This window comes from Bombina bombina, chromosome 5 (assembly GCF_027579735.1).
Source record: "Bombina bombina isolate aBomBom1 chromosome 5, aBomBom1.pri, whole genome shotgun sequence".
Taxonomy (NCBI): Eukaryota; Metazoa; Chordata; class Amphibia; order Anura; family Bombinatoridae; genus Bombina; species Bombina bombina.
This window is the reverse complement of record NC_069503.1, coordinates 1,135,884,044-1,135,907,480: the sequence shown is the minus strand read 5'-3', so window position 1 is coordinate 1,135,907,480 and position 23,437 is coordinate 1,135,884,044. Positions and strand designations below refer to the sequence as shown.

Genomic DNA, 23,437 nt, shown 5'->3' with positions numbered 1-23,437 from the left:
TCTTATTAGTACTACTACTGCAGTAAAATGATATGGAGCACTTGTCCCTGTTACTAATTATCAGCATCTTATTGGTACTACTACTGCAGTGAAATGATATGGAGTACTTGTCCCTGTTACTAATCATCAGCATCTTATTAGTACTACTACTGCAGTAAAATGATATGGAGCACTTGTTCCTGTTACTAATCATCAGCATCCCATTAGTACTAATACTACTGCAGGAAAATGATATAGAGCACTTGTAACTGTTACAACTCATCAGCATCTTATTAGTACTACTACTACTACAGGAAAATTATATGGAGTACTTGTCCTTATTGCTAATCACCAGCATCCCATTAGTACTACTACTGCAGTGAAATGATATGGAGTACTTGTCCCTGTTATTTATCATTAGCATCCCATTAGTACTACTACTGCAGTGAAATGATATGGAGTACTTGTCCCTGTTACTAATCATCAGCATCCCATTAGTCCTACTACTTCAGGAAAATTATAAGGAGTACGTGTCTCTGTTACTAATCATCAGCATCCCATTAGTACTACTACTGCAGTAAAATGATATGGAGTACTTGTCCCTGTTACTAATCATCATCTTATTAGTACTACTACTGCAGTAAAATGATATGGATTACTTGTCCCTGTTACTAATCATCAGCATCTTATTAGTACTACTACTGCAGTGAAATGATATGGAGTACTTGTCCCTGTTACTAATCATCAGCATCCCATTAGTAATACTACTTCAGGAAAATTATAAGGAGTACGTGTCTCTGTTACTAATCATCAGCATCCCATTAGTACTACTACTGCAGTAAAATGATATGGAGTACTTGTCCCTGTTACTAATCATCATCTTATTAGTACTACTACTGCAGTAAAATGATATGGATTACTTGTCCCTGTTACTAATCATCAGCATCTTATTAGTACTACTACTGCAGTAAAATGATATGGAGCACTTGTCCCTGTTACTAATTATCAGCATCTTATTGGTACTACTACTGCAGTGAAATGATATGGAGTACTTGTCCCTGTTACTAATCATCAGCATCTTATTAGTACTACTACTGCAGTAAAATGATATGGAGCACTTGTTCCTGTTACTAATCATCAGCATCCCATTAGTATTAGTACTACTGCAGTAAAATTATATGGAGGACTTGTCCTTCTTACTAATTATCAGCATCCCATTAGTACTAGTACTACTGAAGTAAAATGATATGGAGGACTTGTCCTTGTTACTAATTATCAGCATACCATTAGTACTACTGTAGTAAATATGGAGAACTTGTCCTTGTTACTAATCATCAGCATCATATTAGTACTACTACTGCAGAAAAATGATATGGAGTACTTGTCCTTGTTGCTAATCATCAGCATCCCATTAGTACTACTACTGCAGTGAAATGATATGGAGTACTTGTCCCTGTTACTAATCATCAGCATCCCATTAGTACTACTACTGCAGGAAAATTATAAGGAGTACGTGTCTCTGTTACTAATCATCAGCATCCCATTAGTACTACTACTGCGGGAAAATTATACAGACTACTTGTCCCTGTTATTAATCATCAGCATCCCATTAGTACTACTACTGTAGTAAAATGATATGGAGTACTTGTCCCGGTTACTAATCATCAGCATCTTAGTACTACTACTGCAGTAAAATGATATGGAGTACTTGTACCTATAACTAATCATCAGCATCTTTAGTACTACTATTGCAGTAAAATGATATGGAGAACGTGTCCTTGTTACTAATCATCAGCATCCCATTAGTACTAGTGCAGTAAAATGATATGGAGGAATTGTCCTTGTTACTAATTATCAGCATCTTATTAGTACAAGTGCTACTGCAGTAAAATGATATGGATTACTTGTCCCTGTTACTAATCATCAGCATCTTATTAGTACTACTACTACTACAGTAAAATGATATGGAGTACTTGTCCCTGTTACTAATCATCATCTTATTAGTACTACTACTGCAGTAAAATGATATGGAGTACTTGTCCCTGTTACTAATCATCAGCATCTTATTAGTACTACTACTGCAGTAAAATGATATGGAGAACGTGTCCTTGTTACTAATCATCAGCATCCCATTAGTACTAGTACTACTGCAGTAAAATGATATGGAGGACTTGTCCTTGTTACTAATTATCAGCATCTTATTAGTACTAGTGCTACTGCAGTAAAAAGATATGGAGTACTTGTCCCTGTTACTAATCATCAGTATCTTATTAGAACTACTACTGCAGTAAAATGATATGGAGTACTTGTCACTGTTACTAATCATCAGCATCTTATTAGTACTACTACTCCAGTAAAATGATATTGAGTACTCGTCCCTGTTACTAATCATCAACATCCAATTAGTACTAGTACTACTGCAGTAAAATTATATGGAGTACTTGTCCCTGTTGCTAATCATCAGCCTCCCATTAGTAGTACTACTGCAGAAATATGATATGGAGTACTTGTAACTGTTACAACTCATCAGCATCCCATTAGTACTACTACTGCAGTGAAATAATATGAAGTACTTGACCTTGTTATGAATCATCAGCATCTTATTAGTACTACTACTGCAGTAAAATGATATGGAGCACTTGTCCCTGTTACTAATTATCAGCATCTTATTGGTACTACTACTGCAGTGAAATGATATGGAGTACTTGTCCCTGTTACTAATCATCAGCATCTTATTAGTACTACTACTGCAGTAAAATGATATGGAGTACTTGTTCCTGTTACTAATCATCAGCATCCCATTAGTACTAATACTACTGCAGGAAAATGATATAGAGCACTTGTAACTGTTACAACTCATCAGCATCTTATTAGTACTACTACTACTACAGGAAAATTATATGGAGTACTTGTCCTTATTGCTAATCACCAGCATCCCATTAGTACTACTACTGCAGTGAAATGATATGGAGTACTTGTCCCTGTTATTTATCATTAGCATCCCATTAGTACTACTACTGCAGTGAAATGATATGGAGTACTTGTCCCTGTTACTAATCATCAGCATCCCATTAGTCCTACTACTTCAGGAAAATTATAAGGAGTACGTGTCTCTGTTACTAATCATCAGCATCCCATTAGTACTACTACTGCAGTAAAATGATATGGAGTACTTGTCCCTGTTACTAATCATCATCTTATTAGTACTACTACTGCAGTAAAATGATATGGATTACTTGTCCCTGTTACTAATCATCAGCATCTTATTAGTACTACTACTGCAGTAAAATGATATGGAGAACGTGTCCTTGTTACTAATCATCAGCATCCCATTAGTACTAGTACTACTGTAGTAAAATGATATGGAGGACTTGTCCTTGTTACTAATTATCAGCATCTTATTAGTACTAGTGCTACTGCAGTAAAAAGATATGGAGTACTCGTCCCTGTTACTAATCATCAGCATCTTATTAGAACTACTACTGCAGTAAAATGATATGGAGTACTTGTCCCTGTTACTAATCATCAGCATCTTATTAGTACTACTACTCCAGTAAAATTATATGGAGTACTCATCCCTGTTACTAATCATCATCATCCAATTAGTACTAGTACTACTGCAGTAAAATGATATGGAGGACTTGTCCTTGTTACTAATTATCAGCATTCCATTAGTACTAGTACTACTGCAGTAAAATTATATGGAGGACTTGTCCTTCTTACTAATTATCAGCATCCCATTAGTACTAGTACTACTGCAGTAAAATGATATGGAGGACTTGTCCTTGTTACTAATTATCAGCATACCATTAGTACTACTGTAGTAAATATGGAGAACTTGTCCTTGTTACTAATCATCAGCATCATATTAGTACTACTACTGCAGAAAAATGATATGGAGTACTTGTCCTTGTTGCTAATCATCAGCATCCCATTAGTACTACTACTGCAGTGAAATGATATGGAGTACTTGTCCCTGTTATTAATCATCAGCATCCCATTAGTACTAATACTGCAGGAAAATTATAAGGAGTACTCGTCTCTGTTACTAATCATCAGCATCCCATTAGTACTACTACTGCGGGAAAATTATATAGACTACTTGTCCCTGTTATTAATCATCAGCATCCCATTAGTACTACTACTGTAGTAAAATTATATGGAGTACTTGTCCCGGTTACTAATCATCAGCATCTTAGTACTACTACTGCAGTAAAATGATATGGAGTACTTGTACCTATAACTAATCATCAGCATCTTATTAGTACTACTATTGCAGTAAAATGATATGGAGAACGTGTCCTTGTTACTAATCATCAGCATCCCATTAGTACTAGTGCAGTAAAATGATATGGAGGAATTGTCCTTGTTACTAATTATCAGCATCTTATTAGTACAAGTGCTACTGCAGTAAAATGATATGGATTACTTGTCCCTGTTACTAATCATCAGCATCTTATTAGTACTACTACTGCAGTAAAATGATATGGAGTACTTGTCCCTGTTACTAATCATAAACATCCAATTAGTACTAGTACTACTGCAGTAAAATGATATGGAGGACTTGTCCTTGTTACTAATTATCAACATCCCATTGGTACTAGTGCTACTGCAGTAAAATGATATGGAGAACTTGTCCTTGTTACTAATTATCAGCATACCATTAGTACTAGTACTACTGCAGTAAATATGGAGGACTTGTCCTTGTTACTAATCATCAGCACCCCATTAGTACTAGTACTTACTGCAGTAAAATTATATGGATGACTTGTCCTTGTTACTAATTATCAACATCTTATTAGTACTACTACTGCAGGAAAATTATACGGAGGACTTGTCCCTGTTACTAATCATCAGCATCCCATTAGTACTAGTACTACTGCAGTAAAATGATATGGAGGACTTGTCCTTGTTACTAGTTATTAGCATCCCATTAGTACTAGTACTACTGCAGGAAAATGATATGGAGGACTTGTCCCTATTACTAAACACCAGCATCTTATTAGTACTACTACTGCAGTAAAATTATATGGAGTACTTGTAACAGTTACAACTCATCAGAATCCCATTAGTACTAATACTGCAGTGAAATTATATGGAGTACTTGTCCCTGTTACTAATCATCAGCATCTTATTAGTACTACTACTGCAGTAAAATTATATGGAGCACTTGTAACTGTTACAACTGATCAGCATCCCATTAGTACTACTACTGCAGTGAAATTATATTAATTACTTGTCCTTGTTACTAATCATCAGCATCCCATTAGTACTACTACTGCAGGAAAATTATAAGGAGTACTTATCACTGTTACTAATCATCAGCATCCTATTACTACTGCAGTGAAATGACATGGAGTACTTGTCCCTGTTACTAATCATCAGCATCTTATTAGTACTACTACTGCAGTGAAATTATATTGAGTACTTGTCTCTGTTACTAATAATCGGCATCTTATTAGTACTACTACTGCAGTGAAATGATATGGAGTACTTGTCCCAGTTACTAATCATCAGCATCTTATTAGTACTAGTACTACTGCAGGAAAATGATATGGAGCACTTGTAACTGTTACAACTCATCAACATCTTATTAGTACTACTACTGCAGTGAAATTATATTGAGTACTACTCTCTGTTACTAATCATCGGCATCTTATTAGTACTACTACTGCAGTAAAATGATATGGAGCACTTGTAACTGTTACAACTCATCAGCATCTTATTAGTACTACTACAGGAAAATTATATGGATTCATTGTCCTTGTTGCTAATCATCAGCATCCCATTAGTACTACTACTGCAGTGAAATGATATGGTGTACCTGTCCCTGTTACTAATGATCAACATCCCATTAGCACTACTACTGCAGTAAAATTATATGGAGTACTTGTCCCTGTTACTAATCATCAGCATCCCATTAGTAGTAAAACTCATAACAATAACAGTGGCCTTGATTAATGATAGCTAGCACCCTCATACACAGTAGAGCTCCCCACTATATCCATTGGTGCCAACCTTTTAGCAGCAGTGCCCCCTAAACACAAAAAAGACTGGCATTTAGATTGATGTCTTGTTACTTACACTCTACACAGCGGCACCCCATGCGGAGACAGTGAGCATAAGCCTCTAATGAAGACTCACTGGAGAACTGATCTCCTGTCAGGTACCTGTATAAAAGAGTGAAATAAATATACTATAAATCACAATTTAAAAATGAAATGTCAATAAATGTGAGCAAGTGAAAAAAGTGCAACAGTGCAAATAATTATATATAAAAAATAAAAAAGCATATATTCGTTCTAAGAAAGGTCTGGACTGTGCCTTTAAATAGAAATCCATGATATATTCATCCACTTTAGATGCAGCAATATGGAGCAGTATTAATAGCAGCTCTATTTGATGCACACACCCTCTTTTATACTGGTGGTTAAACAGTCATCCACGAAGAAGATAGAAATGTACAATTTATTAAAATGATATAAAAGTTGTAAAAAAGTTAAATGCACAGTATATATATATATCACACACAAGGAGTCTCAATGTGAGGCAGTTCAAATAATGTTTTTCCTTGACAAAGCTGACAGTGAACAGTGAAACGTACGTTGGAACTCTATCTACGATACCCATGTCATCACGTGCCAGTTTTCACAGGAGGTGGAGTTTTGCCCTGCCGGTCTGAGACTTAGATGTGGTGAGTAGTATTGTAACTATTGCCTATCTGCATCCATCCAGGATAGTGGCTTGCTTTGAAAAGTTTATTGGAACTGCCTCACATTGAGACTCCTTGTGTGTGATTTATATACTGTGCATTTGACGATTTTATAGTTTTTATATCATTTTAATAAATAGTACATTTCTATCTTCTTCGTGGATGACTGTTTAACCATCAGTATAAAAGAGGGTGTGCGCATCAAATAGAGCTTATCTTCGCTTGAGGGACATCTGGAAATACTGCTTCATATTGCTGCATCTAAAGTGGATGAATATATTATGGATTTCCAGACCTTTCTTAGAACGAATATATCCTTTTTTCTTTTATAAATAATTATTTGCACTGTTGCACTTTTTTCATTGATCACATTTATTGACACCTGTATAAAAGAGAATGGGTGTAAAACAGTCCCTGGCTTAACTGGGCACCCAGGGTGTGAACATACATAATCTTGTGCGACCACACATCAGACAGAGCACAATTGGTGGGCATGAAACGGGACACTTTCCTTTTAAAAAAAACTGCCATAAAAAAAGCAGGGGTTCTTATCCTATTGTCTACTGACCCTGTACAGGTCAATGGATACATCTCAGGGTGTCTGTGAAATTGAATGAGAAAAAAACACATCTTAATTTTCAATGACCTGTAATTGAAATGTAACATTTCCTTGATTTATGACTGTAGGTAATAAAGCCCAACAGCATTAGTACCGGCTGTCACCAACAGGGAACACATAATCACGGCCTTTCTACAGACGCTCGTACAGCATAGCTGGCCAACTATTGGCAGTTCTGCACCTAGTACATAGAGCCATTGAGATGTGAAGTTGCATTTACTCGCACTTGAAACCCAGACATTTACGTTGCTTTTCAGTATTATCTACAGTATCTTCAACTGTTTGCTGATCAAAGCATGGAAATAAATTAGTCGTTTTTATTGTGTGTTAAAGTTTTGCAAAACTGGATAGTTCAGGTGAGGCCACATTAATTTGAGAAGGGTTTAGCAGACTGCCAAAGAGTACATATCATAAATATTTAACAACCCCTGCTTTGAAGGAGTACATATCATAAATATTTAACAACCCCTGCTTTAAAGGAGTACATATCATAAATATTTAACAATCCCTGCTTTAAAGGTTAAAATTAATTAGAGTTGTTAGATGATATCTCTTTTTGGTCCTGATGATCGAAATCTCTCAGCTCAGGTGAGATGATATAAAATGATACTCCAGCACTGCGAGATCCCTAGTGAAATATACAAAAGGTAGATTTTGTTCTACCTCTCCAAGGGGGGTTTCCTGCATTTCTGTATGTGAAGGAGAGACAAGCCCTGTGCTATATAGCACTGCATGACATGAGTTCTGCTGCATTTACACTTTGTGCTTTTTATTCTATATTACTTTACAGTACAGATTACATTTTAACTTTGCACTTTCTATTTTGTATTTTATTTTGTATATAGCAGTGTATTTAGGATTGTGATTTTACAAATTTTGATTATGCTTTCACAGTTTCTGTATAACTTTAACAAATTAGGATCATACTTTGTATATTCATGTGTATGTTTTATAAATTTGATTGCATTTTGGATTTCTTCTGTGTAAAATTAAACTGAAAAACTGTCAGCTTCAGTTTCCCAGAGAGCTTCATTACTTTCTATGGGCCAGATAATCAAATATTCTAGTTTGGAGAGAAATTATCATGCAGATTTCACATGGGCTTAACTCACTGAATTTTCTACGAAAAAGGGTGGAACCTCAAAGTTCCAGAGAGATGAGATATGCCTTACATAGAAAGTAATAAAGCTCTCTGGGATACAAAATCTCACATGGAAGAGAGAAGGTAACTGGAGAACACCTGGGGCTGATATAAAGGCTCAGTTTGCATCAATTACAAATAAAACTGAAATGTTTTCACTGCAATTTAACTTGCTTTTGTCTATATTTTAGAATATACTAATTATTTGTTAATTAAAATAAGTGTATTGTGAATTTTGAGCAAACTTTACTTGCATACAGCTTGTGAGATAAATCAGTGAGACCAGCTTGGTTAAAATGCTTACATCACTCCACAAGAATTCTGGGAGAGATTCAGACATACCCTGGGAACTCCCCTGTTCAGCCAAGGGAACTGCTCTGTATCTCCTACATACTGAAACTGTCAGTTTTAGTTTACAAAGGAGAAAATACAAAGTGCAATGACATTTGTAAAATATACACAGAAATATACAAAGTATGATCCTAATTTGCTAAAGTAAGAAACTTTCAAAACATAATCAGAATTTGTAAAATCACTGCTGGATCAAAATCTAAATGTATTAAAATATAAAAGAGAAAGTTCAAAACTTAAATGTAATAATACGGAAATAACCTAATCTAAAGTGTAAAGTAATATAAATAACAAAGCACAAAGTGTAAATTTAACAAAACTCTCATCTTATGCAGTTCTATATTGCATTGGCTTGTCTCTCCTTCACATACAGAAATGAGAGAGATCTTGCAGTGCTGGAGAGTTCTGCCCTTTTTCTTTGAGAATTAAGTAAGTTCAGTCCCTGTGAAGCCTGAACTACAATTTCTCTCCAAGCTGGAGAATCTTTGATAATCAGGGCCTTTATATGCTCTGGTGGCTGTTCTGAGATAAATCACAAGACATTTCATATCTATATGTGTGAAGGAAAAATCAGATTGCTGTAGACTGAATAAAAACTAAATTGACGTGTTTAAGGACTGATTAGGATTTTTGGAGCATTATATTATAAAGAATGTGTTTCTCCCTCACACCCAGAACCTGCAGAACAAGATAAACAGCTCTCAAGCTATATGAGGGACCTTGTAGTACTAATGAGACTTCTTAGATAATCTTTAGAGAATGTGACCCTGCTATGGTATGTCTGTGCTTACGTATTGTGCGAAGATGAGATCCAGTACTGAGATAAGGGACAGTTCATATCCTCCGCCACCACACGCTCATATTTGGAGTCCATTATCATGTTTCTTTGGAGAATAGGTAGGTCAGGAACTGAGGTCATAAAAAATAAACATTGCATCAGAATCCACAGGGAAAAGCATTGTATGCAGCTTGGGTAATGTTTTGCTTCTTTATCTCATGTATCACAATAGCCAAATGAGTAAATTATATAACAGGGAAATAAGTGACAAAGGAAGTAAAAAAAAACACTGTCATGATTCAGCCAGAGTGTGCGGTTGTATAAATTTGCTTCTATTAATACATTACAGTCCTTTTCTTGGAATCATTTGCTGAAACTTTCCATGAGAGCGTAATACGGGACATGTATAGTCTTTGTTGCACACACAGCTGACATATAGTGCTCTAGATACGTGCACGCTCCTGAGTCGTATTAAACTCTCATGGAAAGGAGCTACATTTTATTAAAGAATAACAAGAGTAAGAGATCAATCTTATAATAAATGTAAACTATTCTTAATTGCATAATCTATCTTAATCATAAATGTTTAGTTTTGACTTCCATGTCTGGTTAAGATCTAGACATAACTGTTCCAAGCCAGCACTAACTCATATCGTTCTAGTCACTGGTTGCCACTGTCAGCCTACGGTTTAATGTCTCAATAGAGGTAAGTCTATACAATTACTTACCTCCTCCAGCTGTAAGAGCGGCTCAGACGTGTCAGTGTTCTTCAGGTAGTTGCACAGATATTCTCTAACTTTATTGATGTCATTTGCCCACAATTCCTGTGGACACAAAATTGTTATTACTACAGTGAGATACACAGAAAAAAGATTACACCTTTTTAACTGCAGTTGGGAAGATAGCGGATAATAATGAGTGCTGCAGGGACCATGCATCTGATCTGGGGTGTCAGTAATGTATACAGCTGACATAATGAGTGCTGCAGGGACCATGCATCTGATCTGGGGTGTGAGTAACATATATAACTGGCATAATGAGTGCTGCAGGGACCATGCATCTGATCTGGGGTGTGAGTAACATATATAACTGGCATAATGAGTGCTGCAGAGACCATGCATCTGATCTTGTCAGGGTGCCAGGAATCAGACTGAGACGAGAAGTGCAAAAATAATCACACCTTTATTAATAGCAAAAAATAATAAAAAGTCCACAAGTCAAATAACAAGCCAGGAATCAAAACCAGAGCTGGTAGTTAGACGAGCCAAGTCAGGAGCCAAAGTGAATAGTCAGACAAGCCGAGTCAGGAGCAAGGAGAACAGCAGAGTCAGGAACAAGCCAGAGATCATGAACCAGGAGGGATGTCAGACAGCCAGGTAATACACAGGAGCTCTCACAAACAGGTCTGAGACAACGCAAGAGCAAAGCATACTGAACAGAGGCCCTTTAAATAATAAGTGATGACATCACAATTCTGAGACTGCATCCTGTCTCACACGGATGATGTACACCAGTCTGGCCATAAAAAGAAGTGCAGGAAATGAGCAGCATCACACAGAATGCACCAGAGTCAGCAAGAGAGGTAAGTAAAATAGCTGCCAGCAGCACATAGCAAACAAGGCAGGGAAAAAACCCTGACAGTACCCTCCCCTCAACGACCCCTCCACCGCGGGAGGACAAAAGGCTTATTGGGGAAACGGGCATGGAAGGCACAGAGGGGGGGGGGAGCATGAACAACAGAGGAGGGAACCCATGAATGCTCCTCCGGATCGTAGCCCCTCCAGTGAACCAAATACTGTACGTGACCCCTGGACATACGAGAGTCAATAATGCTGCTGACCTCATACTCCTCATGGTTGTCAACAAAGATAGGATGGGGACGAGGCAAAACAGTGGTAAACCGATTACAAACCAATGGTTTCAAGAGGGAGACATGAAAAACATTGGAGATGTGCATTGCAGGAGGAAGTCAAGAGCGTAGGCCACATGATTGATCCGTCAGAGTATTCAAAAAGGACCAACATAACGGGGAGCCAGTTTATTGGAAGGCACACAATGGTTCAAGTTGCGGGAGGACAGCCAAACACTCTCACCAACCTGGTAAGAAGGCGCGGGCAGACGCCTACAATCAGCCTGGAACTTTTGGCGCTGCATAGAACGATGAAGGCAATCCTGAATCTGCACCCACGTGGAACAGAGTTGCCGGAGATGCTCCTCCAAAGCCAGAATACCCTGAGACATAAATGAATCAGGCAACAAGGATGGTTGAAACCCATAATTCGCGATGAACGGGGATAACTTGGAGGAAGCATTAATAGCACTATTATGAGCAAACACTGCCCAAGGTAACAGTTCAGACCAATTATTGTGGTGATCTGATAGCAACGAAGGAGCTGTTCCAGAGCTTGATTAGACCATTCTGAAGCCCCATTGGGTTGAGGGTGATATGCCGAAGAGAAGGAAAGCTGGCTCCCCATTTGAGCACAAAAGGAACGCCAAAATCTGGAGACAGACTGGCTACCCCGGTCCGACACTATCTCCTTGGGTAACCATGTAAACTGAAGACCTCCCAGGCAAAAATTGAAGCAAGCTCCTGAGCGGTAGGCAACTTCTTCAAGGGAATGCAATGTGACATTTTAGAAAAACGGTCAACCACCATAAGGATAACAGTATTGCCATTGGAAACAGGGAGCTCGACAATGAAGTCCATGGAAAGATGTGTCCAAGGACACTCACCATTAGCAATAGGTTAAAGAAGACCCACAGGAAGACGTCAAGGAGTCTTATTCTGTGCACAAACTGAGCAGGAGGCAACATATGCAGCAACATCAGAACGAAAACCTGGCCACCAGAATTGTCGAGTGACAGACCAAATCATTTGGTTCTTGCCTGGGTGACCTGCGGCTTTAGGATAGTGGTAAGTATGCAAATGTTTAGTTTGAAGATACTCAGGGACAAAACACTTACCACTAGTTTTCTCAGGAGGTGCATTGGTTTGTGCAGCCAGGATCTACTCCCCCAAGGGAGAAGTCAAATTAGTACGTATGGTAGCCAAAATATGGTCAGGAGGTATAACTGGAGTAGGTACAGACTCCTCCTTGGACAGAGGTGAAATTTGTCGAGAGAGGGCATCAGCCCTAACATTCTTACTACCAGGCAGGTAGGAGACCACATAATGAAACCGAGACAAAAATAGTGCCCACCTGGCCTGTCGGGTGACAAACGTTTTGCTTCAGATAGATAAGTTAAATTCTTGTGGTCAGTAAGAATGAGCACTGGCACGCTAGTACCCTCAAGAAGATGCCTCCATTCCTTGAGTGCCAAAATTATGGCCAGTAATTCCCTGTCACCAATTTCATAATTGCACTCCGCTGGAGACAATTTCTTATAGAAGAAACCACACGGATGCAAGGAACCATCAGGCATAGGGTGTTGAGACAAGAGGGCACCTAATCCAGTCTCAGACGCATCAAACTCAAGAACGAAAGGCAGGACAGGGTTAGGATGAGCCAAAACTGGAGCGGCAGCAATGGCAGTCTTAAGACTATCAAAGACCTAAATGGCAGTAGGTGACCAATGGAGTGGATCATTCTCTTTACGGGTCATGTCTGTGATAGGTTTGACCAAGGAAGAAAAGTTTTTAATAAACTTTCTATAATAATTGGCGAACCCCAAAAAACGTTGAATAGACCGAAGACCAACTGGGCGAGGCCACTGCAGAACTGCAGATAACTTGTCAGGATCCATGGAGAACCCTGCAACGGAGATAACATAACCTAGGAAGGTTACTTGAGTCTGAACTCACATTTCTCGAGTTTACAAAATAAGCCACTATAACATAGTCTCTGAAGAACCCGTGTAACATCAGAACGATGAGCCTCAAGTGTGGGTGAGTGTATAAGGATGTCGTCTAAGTACACCACAACACACTGTTGCAACAAATCTCGTAGGACATCATTAATAAATTCCTGGAAAATAGCATAATGCCCGCTCCTGGTGTTAAATGCTGTTTTCCATTTGTGGCCCTCCTTGATCCTAACGAGATTGTACGCTCCTCTCAAATCGAGTTTAGTAAAGACCGTAACTCCCTTGAGGCGGTCAAAGAGTTCCGTAATGAGCGGAATAGGGTAAGCATTCTTAATAGTAAGATGATTAAGACCCCTATAATCGATGCATGGTCTTAACTCACCACCCTTTTTCTTCACAAAGAAGAAGCCAGCCCCTGCAGGAGAGCAGGATTTGCAGATGATCCCCGTGACAGAGCATCAGCAACATACTCTCCATAGCACAATTCTCCGCAACAGACAGAGGGTAAACCCGGCCCCGAGGAGGAATGGTTTCTGGTTGCAGGTCTATGGCACAATCGTAAGACTGGTGAAGAGGCAACGTACCGGCATGCACCTTATCGAAAATGTCTAGGAACTCTCGGTACTCCTCTGGCAATTGAGATACCGAAGAAGTGCACAAGACTTCAACTGGTTTCTGAAGACAAGTGGAAATACATTGCGGAGACCACGACAAATTTTGGACCTGCGCCAGTCGAGACTGGGATTGTGCTTTTGGAGCCAGGGATAACCAAGAACAACCGGAAAATGCGGAGAGTTTATCACCTGGAACTGGAGGGTTTCAAAATGGAGAGCCCCAACAGCCATGGATAACGGAGAGAGCAGTTTAGTTAGTAATGAGTGCGGGTTGAAGGGGCCTGCCATCAATGGTCTCAATAGCAAGCCGAACGGACCGAGGCAAAACAGGAATGGAGTGCCTTGATACAAAAGCACTGTCAATGAAATAGCCTGCAGCACCGGAGTCAACAAGAGCCTGGGTGACTATGGAGGAGTCCACCCAGGAAAGGACAACCGTGACCAAAGGTTTCTCCTTTAGCAGTTCCGAGGATGAGGATAAACCACCCAAGGTCTGCCCCGACAGGACCTTAGGTGTGAGCGTGTCCCGGCCGTGTAAGACAAGACTTGAAAAAGTGTCCCTGTAACCACAATAGAGGCAGAGCCCCTCCCTCCTCCTAAAGGCCCTCTCCACCGCGGAGAGACGCGTGAATCCCAACTGCATCAGATCAGCAGTACCTGGCGACTCGGGACCAGGAGGCATGGGAGGAGAGGGAGGCATGGGTGGGAACCAACACGTAAGAGACAACGGAACAGGAGGCTTCCGCAAGCGCTCCTTGAAAGAGGGCTTCTCACTTTGTCTGATGTAAATTAGGATAAAAAAAAAAACACCAATGCCTCGAGATCTTCTGGTAAATCTCTGGCAGCAACTTAGTCTTTAATCGCATCAGAGAGCCCATGAAAGAAGGCGGCAACAAGGGCTTCATTGTTCCAACCTACCTCTGCGGCAAGCATACGGAACTCAATGGCATACTGAGCAACAGATCTTGTACCTTGCTGAATGGACATGAGTCGTTTAGCAGCAGAGGAGGAGCGAGCCGGAACATAAAATACAATTTGAAAGGAGGCCACAAATTCAGGGTAATTTGAAATCACAGGTGTATTAATCTCCCACAAGGGATTAGCACAGGCAAGAGCTGTGTCAGAGAGTAACAAGATGAGAAATCCCACCTTAGCTCTGTCAGAGGGAAACGCCTGAGGTAGCATCTCAAAGTAAATGCCCACCTGGTTCAAAAACCCTCTGCACTGATTAGGATCGCCTCCATATCGCTGAGGTAGAGGTGCAGAACCGGACATGCTCCTGGTAGGACTAGGTGCAGCAGCGGAAACAGAAGCAGCCATAACTTGCGGGACACTTTGGTCCAAATGTGCAGTGCGAGTCAGCAGGGTTTGCAGGGCTAGTGCAAATTGATCCAAGCGGTGATCCTGTTCATCCATCCTGGAAATTATGGCAGGTAAAGGTGGATTATCAGCACCATCAGGATTCATGGCCCTTGCGTAATGTCAGGGTGCCTGGAATCAAACTGAGACGAGAAGTGCAAAAATAATCACACCTTTATTAATAGCAAAAAATAATAAAAAGTCCACATGTCAAATAACAAGCCAGGAATCAAAACCAGAGCTGGTAGTCAAACGAGCCGAGTCAGGAGTCAAAGAGAATAGTCAGACAAGCCGGTTCAGGAGCAAGGAGAACAGCAGAGTCAGGAACAAGCCAGAGATCAGGAACCAGGAGGGACATCAGACAGCCAGGTAATACACAGGACCTCTCACAAACAGGTCTAAAACAACGCAAGGGCAAAGCATACTGAACAGTGGCCCTTTAAATAATAAGTGATGACATCACAATTCTGAGGACCATGCTTCTGATCTGAGGTGTCAGTAATGTATATAGCTGGCATAATGAGTGCTGCAGGGACCATGCATCTGATCTGGGGTGTCAGTAATGTATACAGCTGGCATAATGAGTGCTGCAGGGACCATGCATCTGATCTGTAGTGTCAGTGAAGTATACAGCTGGCATAATCAGTGCTGCAGGGACCATGCATCTGATCTGGGGTGTCAGTAATGTATACAGCTGGCATAATGAGTGCTGCAGGGACCATGCATCTGATCTGGAGTGTCAATGATGTATACAGCTGGCATGAGTGCTGCAGGGACCATGCATCTGATCTGAGGTGTCAGAAATGTATATAGCTGGCATAATGAGTGCTGCAGGGACCATGCATCTGTTATGGAGTGTCAGTAATGTATACAGCTGGCATAATGAGTGCTGCAGGGACCATGCATTGATATGGTGTGTCAGTAATGTTTATAGCTGGCATAATGAGTGCTGTAGGGACCATGCATCTGATCTGGGATTGTCAGTAATGTATATAGCTGATATAAGTGCTGCAGGGACCATGCATCTGATCTGAGGTGTCAGTAATGTTTATAGCTGGCAAAATGAGTGCTGCAGGGAGCATGCATCTGATCTTGGGTGTCAATAATGTATATAGCTGGTATAATGAGTGCAGCAGGGACCATTCATCTGATCTAGGGTGTCAGTAATGTACATAACTGGCATAATGAGTGCTGCAAGGACGATGCATCTGATCTGGGGTGTCAGTAATGTGTACAGTAGGCATAATGAGTGCTGTAGGAACCATGCATCTGATCTGGGGTGTCAGTAATGTATACAGCTGGCATAATGAGTGCTGCAGGGACCATGCATCTGATCTGGGGTTTCAGTAATGTATACAGCTGGCATAATGAGTGCTGCAGGGAGCATGCATCTGATCTTGGGTGTCAATAATGTATATAGCCGGCATAATGAGTGCTGCAGGGACCATGCATCTGATAAGGTGTGTCATTAATGTATATAGCTGATATAAGTGCTGCAGGGACCATGCATCTGATCTGAGGTGTCAGTAATGTTTATAGTTGGCAAAATGAGTGCTGCAGGGAGTATGCATCTGATCTTGGGTGTCAATAATGTATATAGCTGGTATAGTGAGTGCAGCAGGGACCATTCATCTGATCTAGGGTGTCAGTAATGTACATAACTGGCATAATGAGTGCTGCAGGGACGATGCATCTGATCTGGGGTGTCAGTAATGTATACAGCTGGCAAAATGAGTACTGCAGGGACCATGCATCTTATCTGGAGTGTCAGTAATGTATATAGCTGGCATAATGAGTGCTAGAGGGACCATGCATCTGATCTGAGGTGTCAGTAATGTTTATAGCTGGCAAAATGAGTGCTGCAGGGAGCATTTATCTGATCTTGGGTGTCAATAATGTATATAGCTGGCATACTGAGTGCAGCAGGGACCATTCATCTGATCTAGGATGTCAGTAATGTACATAACTGGCATAATGAGTGCTACAGGGACGATGCATCTGATCTGGGGTGTCAGTAATGTGTACAGCTGGCATAATGAGTGCTGCAGGGACCATGCATCTGATCTGGGGTATCAGTAATGTATACAGCTGGCATAATGAGTGCTGCAGGGACCATGCATCTGATCTGGAGTGTCAGTGATGTATACAGCTGGCATAATGAGTGCTGTACTGCAGGGACCATGCATCTGATCTGGGGTTTCAGTAATGTATACAGCTGGCATAATGAGTGCTGCAGGGAGCATGCATCTGATCTTGGGTGTCAATAATGTATATAGCTGGCATAATGAGTGCAGCAGGGACCATTAATCTAATCTAGGGTGTCAGTAATGTACATAACTGGCATAATGAGTGCTGCAGGGACAATGCATCTGATCTGGGGTGTCCGTAATGTATACAGCTGGCATAATGAGTGCTGTAGGAACCATGCACCTGATCTGGGGTGTCAGTAATGTATACAGCTAGCATAATGAGTGCTGCAGGGACCATGCATCTGATCTGGGGTATCAGTAATGTATACAGCTTGCATAATGAGTGCTGCAGGGACCATGCACCTGATCTGGGGTGTCAGTAATGTATACAGCTTGCATAATGAGTGCTGCAGGGACCATGCATCTGATCTGGGGTGTCAGTAATGTATACAGCTAGCATAATGAGTGCTGCAGGGACCATGCATCTGATCTGGGGTATCAGTAATGTATACAGCTGGCATAATGAGTGCTACAGGGCAATGCATCTGATCTGGGGTGTCAGTAATGTGTACAGCTGGCATAATGAGTGCTGCAGGGACCATGCATCTGATCTGGGGTGTCAGTAATGTATACAGCTGGCATAATGAGTGCTACAGGGCAATGCATCTGATCTGGGGTGTCAGTAATGTGTACAGCTGGCATAATGAGTGCTGCAGGGACCATGCATCTGATCTGGAGTGTCAGTGATGTATACAGCTGGCATAATGAGTGCTGCACTGCAGGGACCATGCATCTGATCTGGGGTTTCAGTAATGTATACAGCTGGCATAATGAGTGCTGCAGGGAGCATGCATCTGATATTGGGTGTCAGTAATGTATATAGCTGGCATAATGAGTGCTGCAGGGACCATTAATCTAATCTAGGGTGTCAGTAATGTACATAACTGGCATAATGAGTGCTGCAGGGACAATGCATCTGATCTGGGGTGTCAGTAATGTATACAGCTAGCATAATGAGTGCTGCAGGGACCATGCATCTGATCTGGGGTGTCAATAATGTACATAACTGGCATAATGAGTGCTACATGGCAATGCATCTGATCTGGGGTGTCAGTAATGTACATAACTGGCATAATGAGTGCTGCAGGGACCATGCATCTGATCTGGGGTATCAGTAATGTATACAGCTGGCATAATGAGTGCTGCAGGGACCATGCATCTGATCTGGAGTGTCAGTGATGTATACAGCTGGCATAATGATTGCTGCACTGCAGGGACCATGCATCTGATCTGGGGTGTCAGTAATGTGTACAGCTGGCATAATGAGTGCTGCAGGGACCATGCATCTGATCTGGAGTGTCAGTGATGTATACAGCTGGCATAATGAGTGCTGCACTGCAGGGACCATGCATCTGATCTGGGGATTCAGTAATGTATACAGCTGGCTAATGAGTGCTGCAGGGAGCATGCATCTGATCTTGGGTGTCAATAATGTATATAGCTGGCATAATGAGTGCAGCAGGGACCATTAATCTAATCTAGGGTGTCAGTAATGTACATAACTGGCATAATGAGTGCTGCAGGGACAATGCATCTGATCTGGGGTGTCAGTAATGTATACAGCTGGCATAATGAGTGCTGCAGGGACCATGCATCTGATCTGGGGTGTCAATAATGTACATAACTGGCATAATGAGTGCTACAGGGCAATGCATCTGATCTGGGGTGTCAGTAATGTACATAACTGGCATAATGAGTGCTGCAGGGACCATGCATCTGATCTGGGGTATCAGTAATGTATACAGCTGGCATAATGAGTGCTGCAGGGACCATGCATCTGATCTGGAGTGTCAGTGATGTATACAGCTGGCATAATGAGTGCTGCACTGCAGGGACCATGCATCTGATCTGGGGTTTCAGTAATGTATACAGCTGGCATAATGAGTGCTGCAGGGAGCATACATCTGATCTTGGGTGTCAATAATGTATATAGCTGGCATAATGAGTGCAGCAAGGACCATTAATCTAATCTAGGGTGTCAGTAATGTACATAACTGGCATAATGAGTGCTGCAGGACTATGCATGATCTGGGGTGTCAGTAATGTATACAGCTAGCATAATGAGAGCTGCAGGAACCATGCATCTGATCTGGAGTTTCAGTAATGTATATAGCTGGCTTGAGTGCTGCAGAGACCATGCATCTGATCTGGAGTGTCAGTAATGTATACAGCTGGCATAATAAGTGCTGCAGGGACCATGCATCTGATCTGAGGTGTCAGTAATGTATATAGCTGGCATAATAAGTGCTGCAGGGACCATGCATCTGTTATGAGTGTCAGTAGTATGTATACAGCTGGCATAATGAGTGCTGCAGGGACCATGCATCTGATATGGGGTGTCAGTAATGTTTATAGCTGGCATAATGAGTGCTGTAGGGACCATGCATCTGATCTGGGATTGTCAGTAATGTATATAGCTGATATAAGTGCTGCAGGGACCATGCATCTGATCTGAGGTGTCAGTAATATTTATAGCTGACAAAATGAGTGCTGCAGGGAGCATGCATCTGTTCTTGGGTGTCAATAATGTATATAGCTGGTATAATGAGTGCAGCAGGGACCATTCATCTGATCTAGGGTGTCAGTAATGTACATAACTGGCATAATGAGTGCTGCAAGGACGATGCATCTGATCTGGGGTGTCAGTAATGTGTACAGCAGGCATAATGAGTGCTGGAGGAACCATGCATCTGATCTGGGGTGTCAGTAATGTATACAGCTGGCATAATGAGTGCTGCAGGGACCATGCATCTGATCTGGAGTGTCAGTGATGTATACAGCTGGCATAATGAGTGCTGCACTGCAGGGACCATGCATCTGATCTGGGGTTTCAGTAATGTATACAGCTGGCATAATGAGTGCTGCAGGGAGCATGCATCTGATCTTGGGTGTCAATAATGTTATAGCCGGCATAATGAGTGCTGCAGGGACCATGCATCTGATATGGTGTGTCAGTAATGTTTATAGCTGGCATAATGAGTGCTGTAGGGACCATTAATCTAATCTAGGGTATCAGTAATGTATACAGCTGGCATAATGAGTGCTGCAGGGACCATGCATCTAATCTGGAGTGTCAGTGATGTATACAGCTGGCATAATGAGTGCTGCACTGCAGGGACCATGCATCTGATCTGGGGGTTCAGTAATGTATACAGCTGGCATAATGAGTGCTGCAGGGAGCATGCATCTGATATTGGGTGTCAATAATGTATATAGCTGGCATAATGAGTTCAGCAGGGACCATTAATCTAATCTAGGGTGTCAGTAATGTACATAACTGGTATAATGAGTGCTACAGGGACAATGCATCTGATCTGGGGTGTCCGTAATGTAACACTGGCATAATGAGTGCTGTAGGAACCATGCACCTGATCTGGGGTGTCAGTAATGTATACAGCTAGCATAATGAGTGCTACAGGGACCATGCATCTGATCTGGGGTATCAGTAATGTATACAGCTTGCATAATGAGTGCTGCAGGGACCATGCATCTGATCTGGAGTGTCAGTAATGTATACAGCTAGCATAATGAGTGCTGCAGGGACCATGCATCTGATCTGGGGTATCAGTAATGTATACAGCTTGCATAATGAGTGCTGCAGGGACCATGCCCCTGATCTGGGGTGTCAGTAATGTATACAGCTAGCATAATGAGTGCTGCAGGGACCATGCATCTGATCTGGGGTATCAGTAATGTATACAGCTGGCATAATGAGTGCTGCAGGGACCATGTACCTGATCAGGGGTGTCAGTAATGTATACAGCTAGCATAATGAGTGCTGCAGGGACCATGCATCTGATCTGGTGTATCACTAATGTATACAGCTGGCATAATGAGTGCTGCAGGCACCATGCATCTGATCTGGAGTGTCAGTGATGTATACAGCTGGCATAATGAGTGCTGCACTGCAGGGACCATGCATCTGATCTGGGGTGTCAGTAATGTATACAGCTAGCATAATGAGTGCTGCAGGGACCATGCATCTGATCTGGGGTATCAGTAATGTATACAGCTGGCATAATTAGTGCTGCAAGGACCATGCATCTGATCTGAGGTATCAGTAATGTATACAGCTGGCATAATGAGTGCTGCAGGGACCATGCATCTGATCTGGAGTGTCAGTGATGTATACAGCTGGCATAATGAGTGCTGCACTGCAGGGACCATGCATCTGATCTGGGGTTTCAGTAATGTATACAGCTGGCATAATGAGTGCTGCAGGGAGCATGCATCTGATCTTGGGTGTCAATAATGTATATAGCTGGCATAATGAGTGCAGCAGGGACCATTAATCTAATCTAGGGTGTCAGTAATGTACATAACTGGCATAATGAGTGCTGCAGGGACTATGCATCTGATCTAGGGTGTCAGTAATGTATACAGCTAGCATAATGAGAGCTGCAGGAACCATGCATCTGATCTGGAGTTTCAGTAATGTATATAGCTGGCTTGAGTGCTGCAGAGACCATGCATCTGATCTGGAGTGTCAGTAATGTATACAGCTGGCATAATAAGTGCTGCAGGGACTAGCATCTGATCTGAAGTGTCAGTATTGTATACAGCTGGCATAATGAATACTGCAGGGACCATGCATCTTATCTGGAGTGTCAGTAATGTATATAGCTGGCATAATGAGTGCTGCAGGGACCATGCAACTGATATGAGGTGTCAGTAGTAGTTTATAGCTGGCAAAATAAGTGCTGCAGGGAGCATGCATCTGATCTTATAATGTATATAGCTGGCATAATGAGTGCAGCAGGGACCATTCATCTGATCTAGGGTTCAGTAATGTACATAACTGGCATAATGAGTGCTGCAGGGATGATGCATCTGATCTGGGGTGTCAGTAATGTGTACAGCTGGCATAATGAGTGCTGCAGGGACCATGCATCTGATCTTGTGTGTCAGTAATGTATATAGCAGGCATAATGAGTGTTGCAGGGACCTTGCATCTGATCTATTGTGTCAGTAATATACAGTATATAGCTGATATAATGAGTGCTGCAGGGAGCATGCATCTGATCTGCTGTGTCAGTAATGTATATAGCTGGCATAATGAGTGTTGCAGGGACCATGCATCTGATCTGAGGTGTCAGTAATGTATATAGCTGGAATAATGAGTGCTGCAGGGACCATGCATCTCATCTGGAGTGTCAGTAATGTATACAGCTGGCATAATGAGTGCTGCAGGGACCATGCATCTGATCTGGAGTGTCAGTAATGTATACAGCTGGCATAATGAGTGTTGCAGGGACTATGCATCTGATCTGTGGTGTCAGTAATGTATATATCTGGCATAATGAGTGCTGCAGGGACCATGCATCTGATCTAGGGTGTCAGTATTGTATAATGAGTGCCGCAGGGTCCATGCATCTAATATGGGGTGTCAGTAATTGATATATCTGGCATAATGAGTGCTGCAGGAACCATGCATCTGATCTAGGGTGTCAGTAATGTATATATCTGGCTTAATGAGAGCTGCAGGGACCATAAATCTGATCTGGAGTGTCAGTAATGTATATAACTGGCATAATGAGTGCAGCAGGGACCGTGCATCTGATGTGGAGTGTCAGTAATGTATACAGCTGGCATAATGAGTGCTGCAGGGACCATGCATCTGATCTGGTGTATCAGTAATGTATACAGCTGGCATAATGAGTGCTGCAGGGACCATGCATCTGATCTGGAGTGTCAGTGATGTATACAGCTGGCATAATGAGTGCTGCACTGCAGGGACCATGCATCTGATCTGGGGGTGTCAGTAATGTATACAGCTAGCATAATGAGTGCTGCAGGGACATGCATCTGATCTGGGGTATCAGTAATGT

At 41.5% G+C, this 23,437-nt stretch overlaps 1 protein-coding gene across 1 annotated transcript in view; it reads right to left on the bottom strand.

Annotated features, from left to right (window-relative positions):
• Nucleotides 1–23,437, bottom strand: part of LOC128661186 (1-phosphatidylinositol 4,5-bisphosphate phosphodiesterase gamma-1-like) — a 370,915-nt gene that overhangs the window by 97,592 nt on the left and 249,886 nt on the right. Inside the window, 4 exon segments of the mRNA XM_053715427.1 lie at nt 6,064–6,149; nt 9,594–9,687; nt 9,690–9,711; nt 10,309–10,404. Of these exon segments, the coding sequence (XP_053571402.1) occupies nt 6,064–6,149; nt 9,594–9,687; nt 9,690–9,711; nt 10,309–10,404 (298 nt within the window).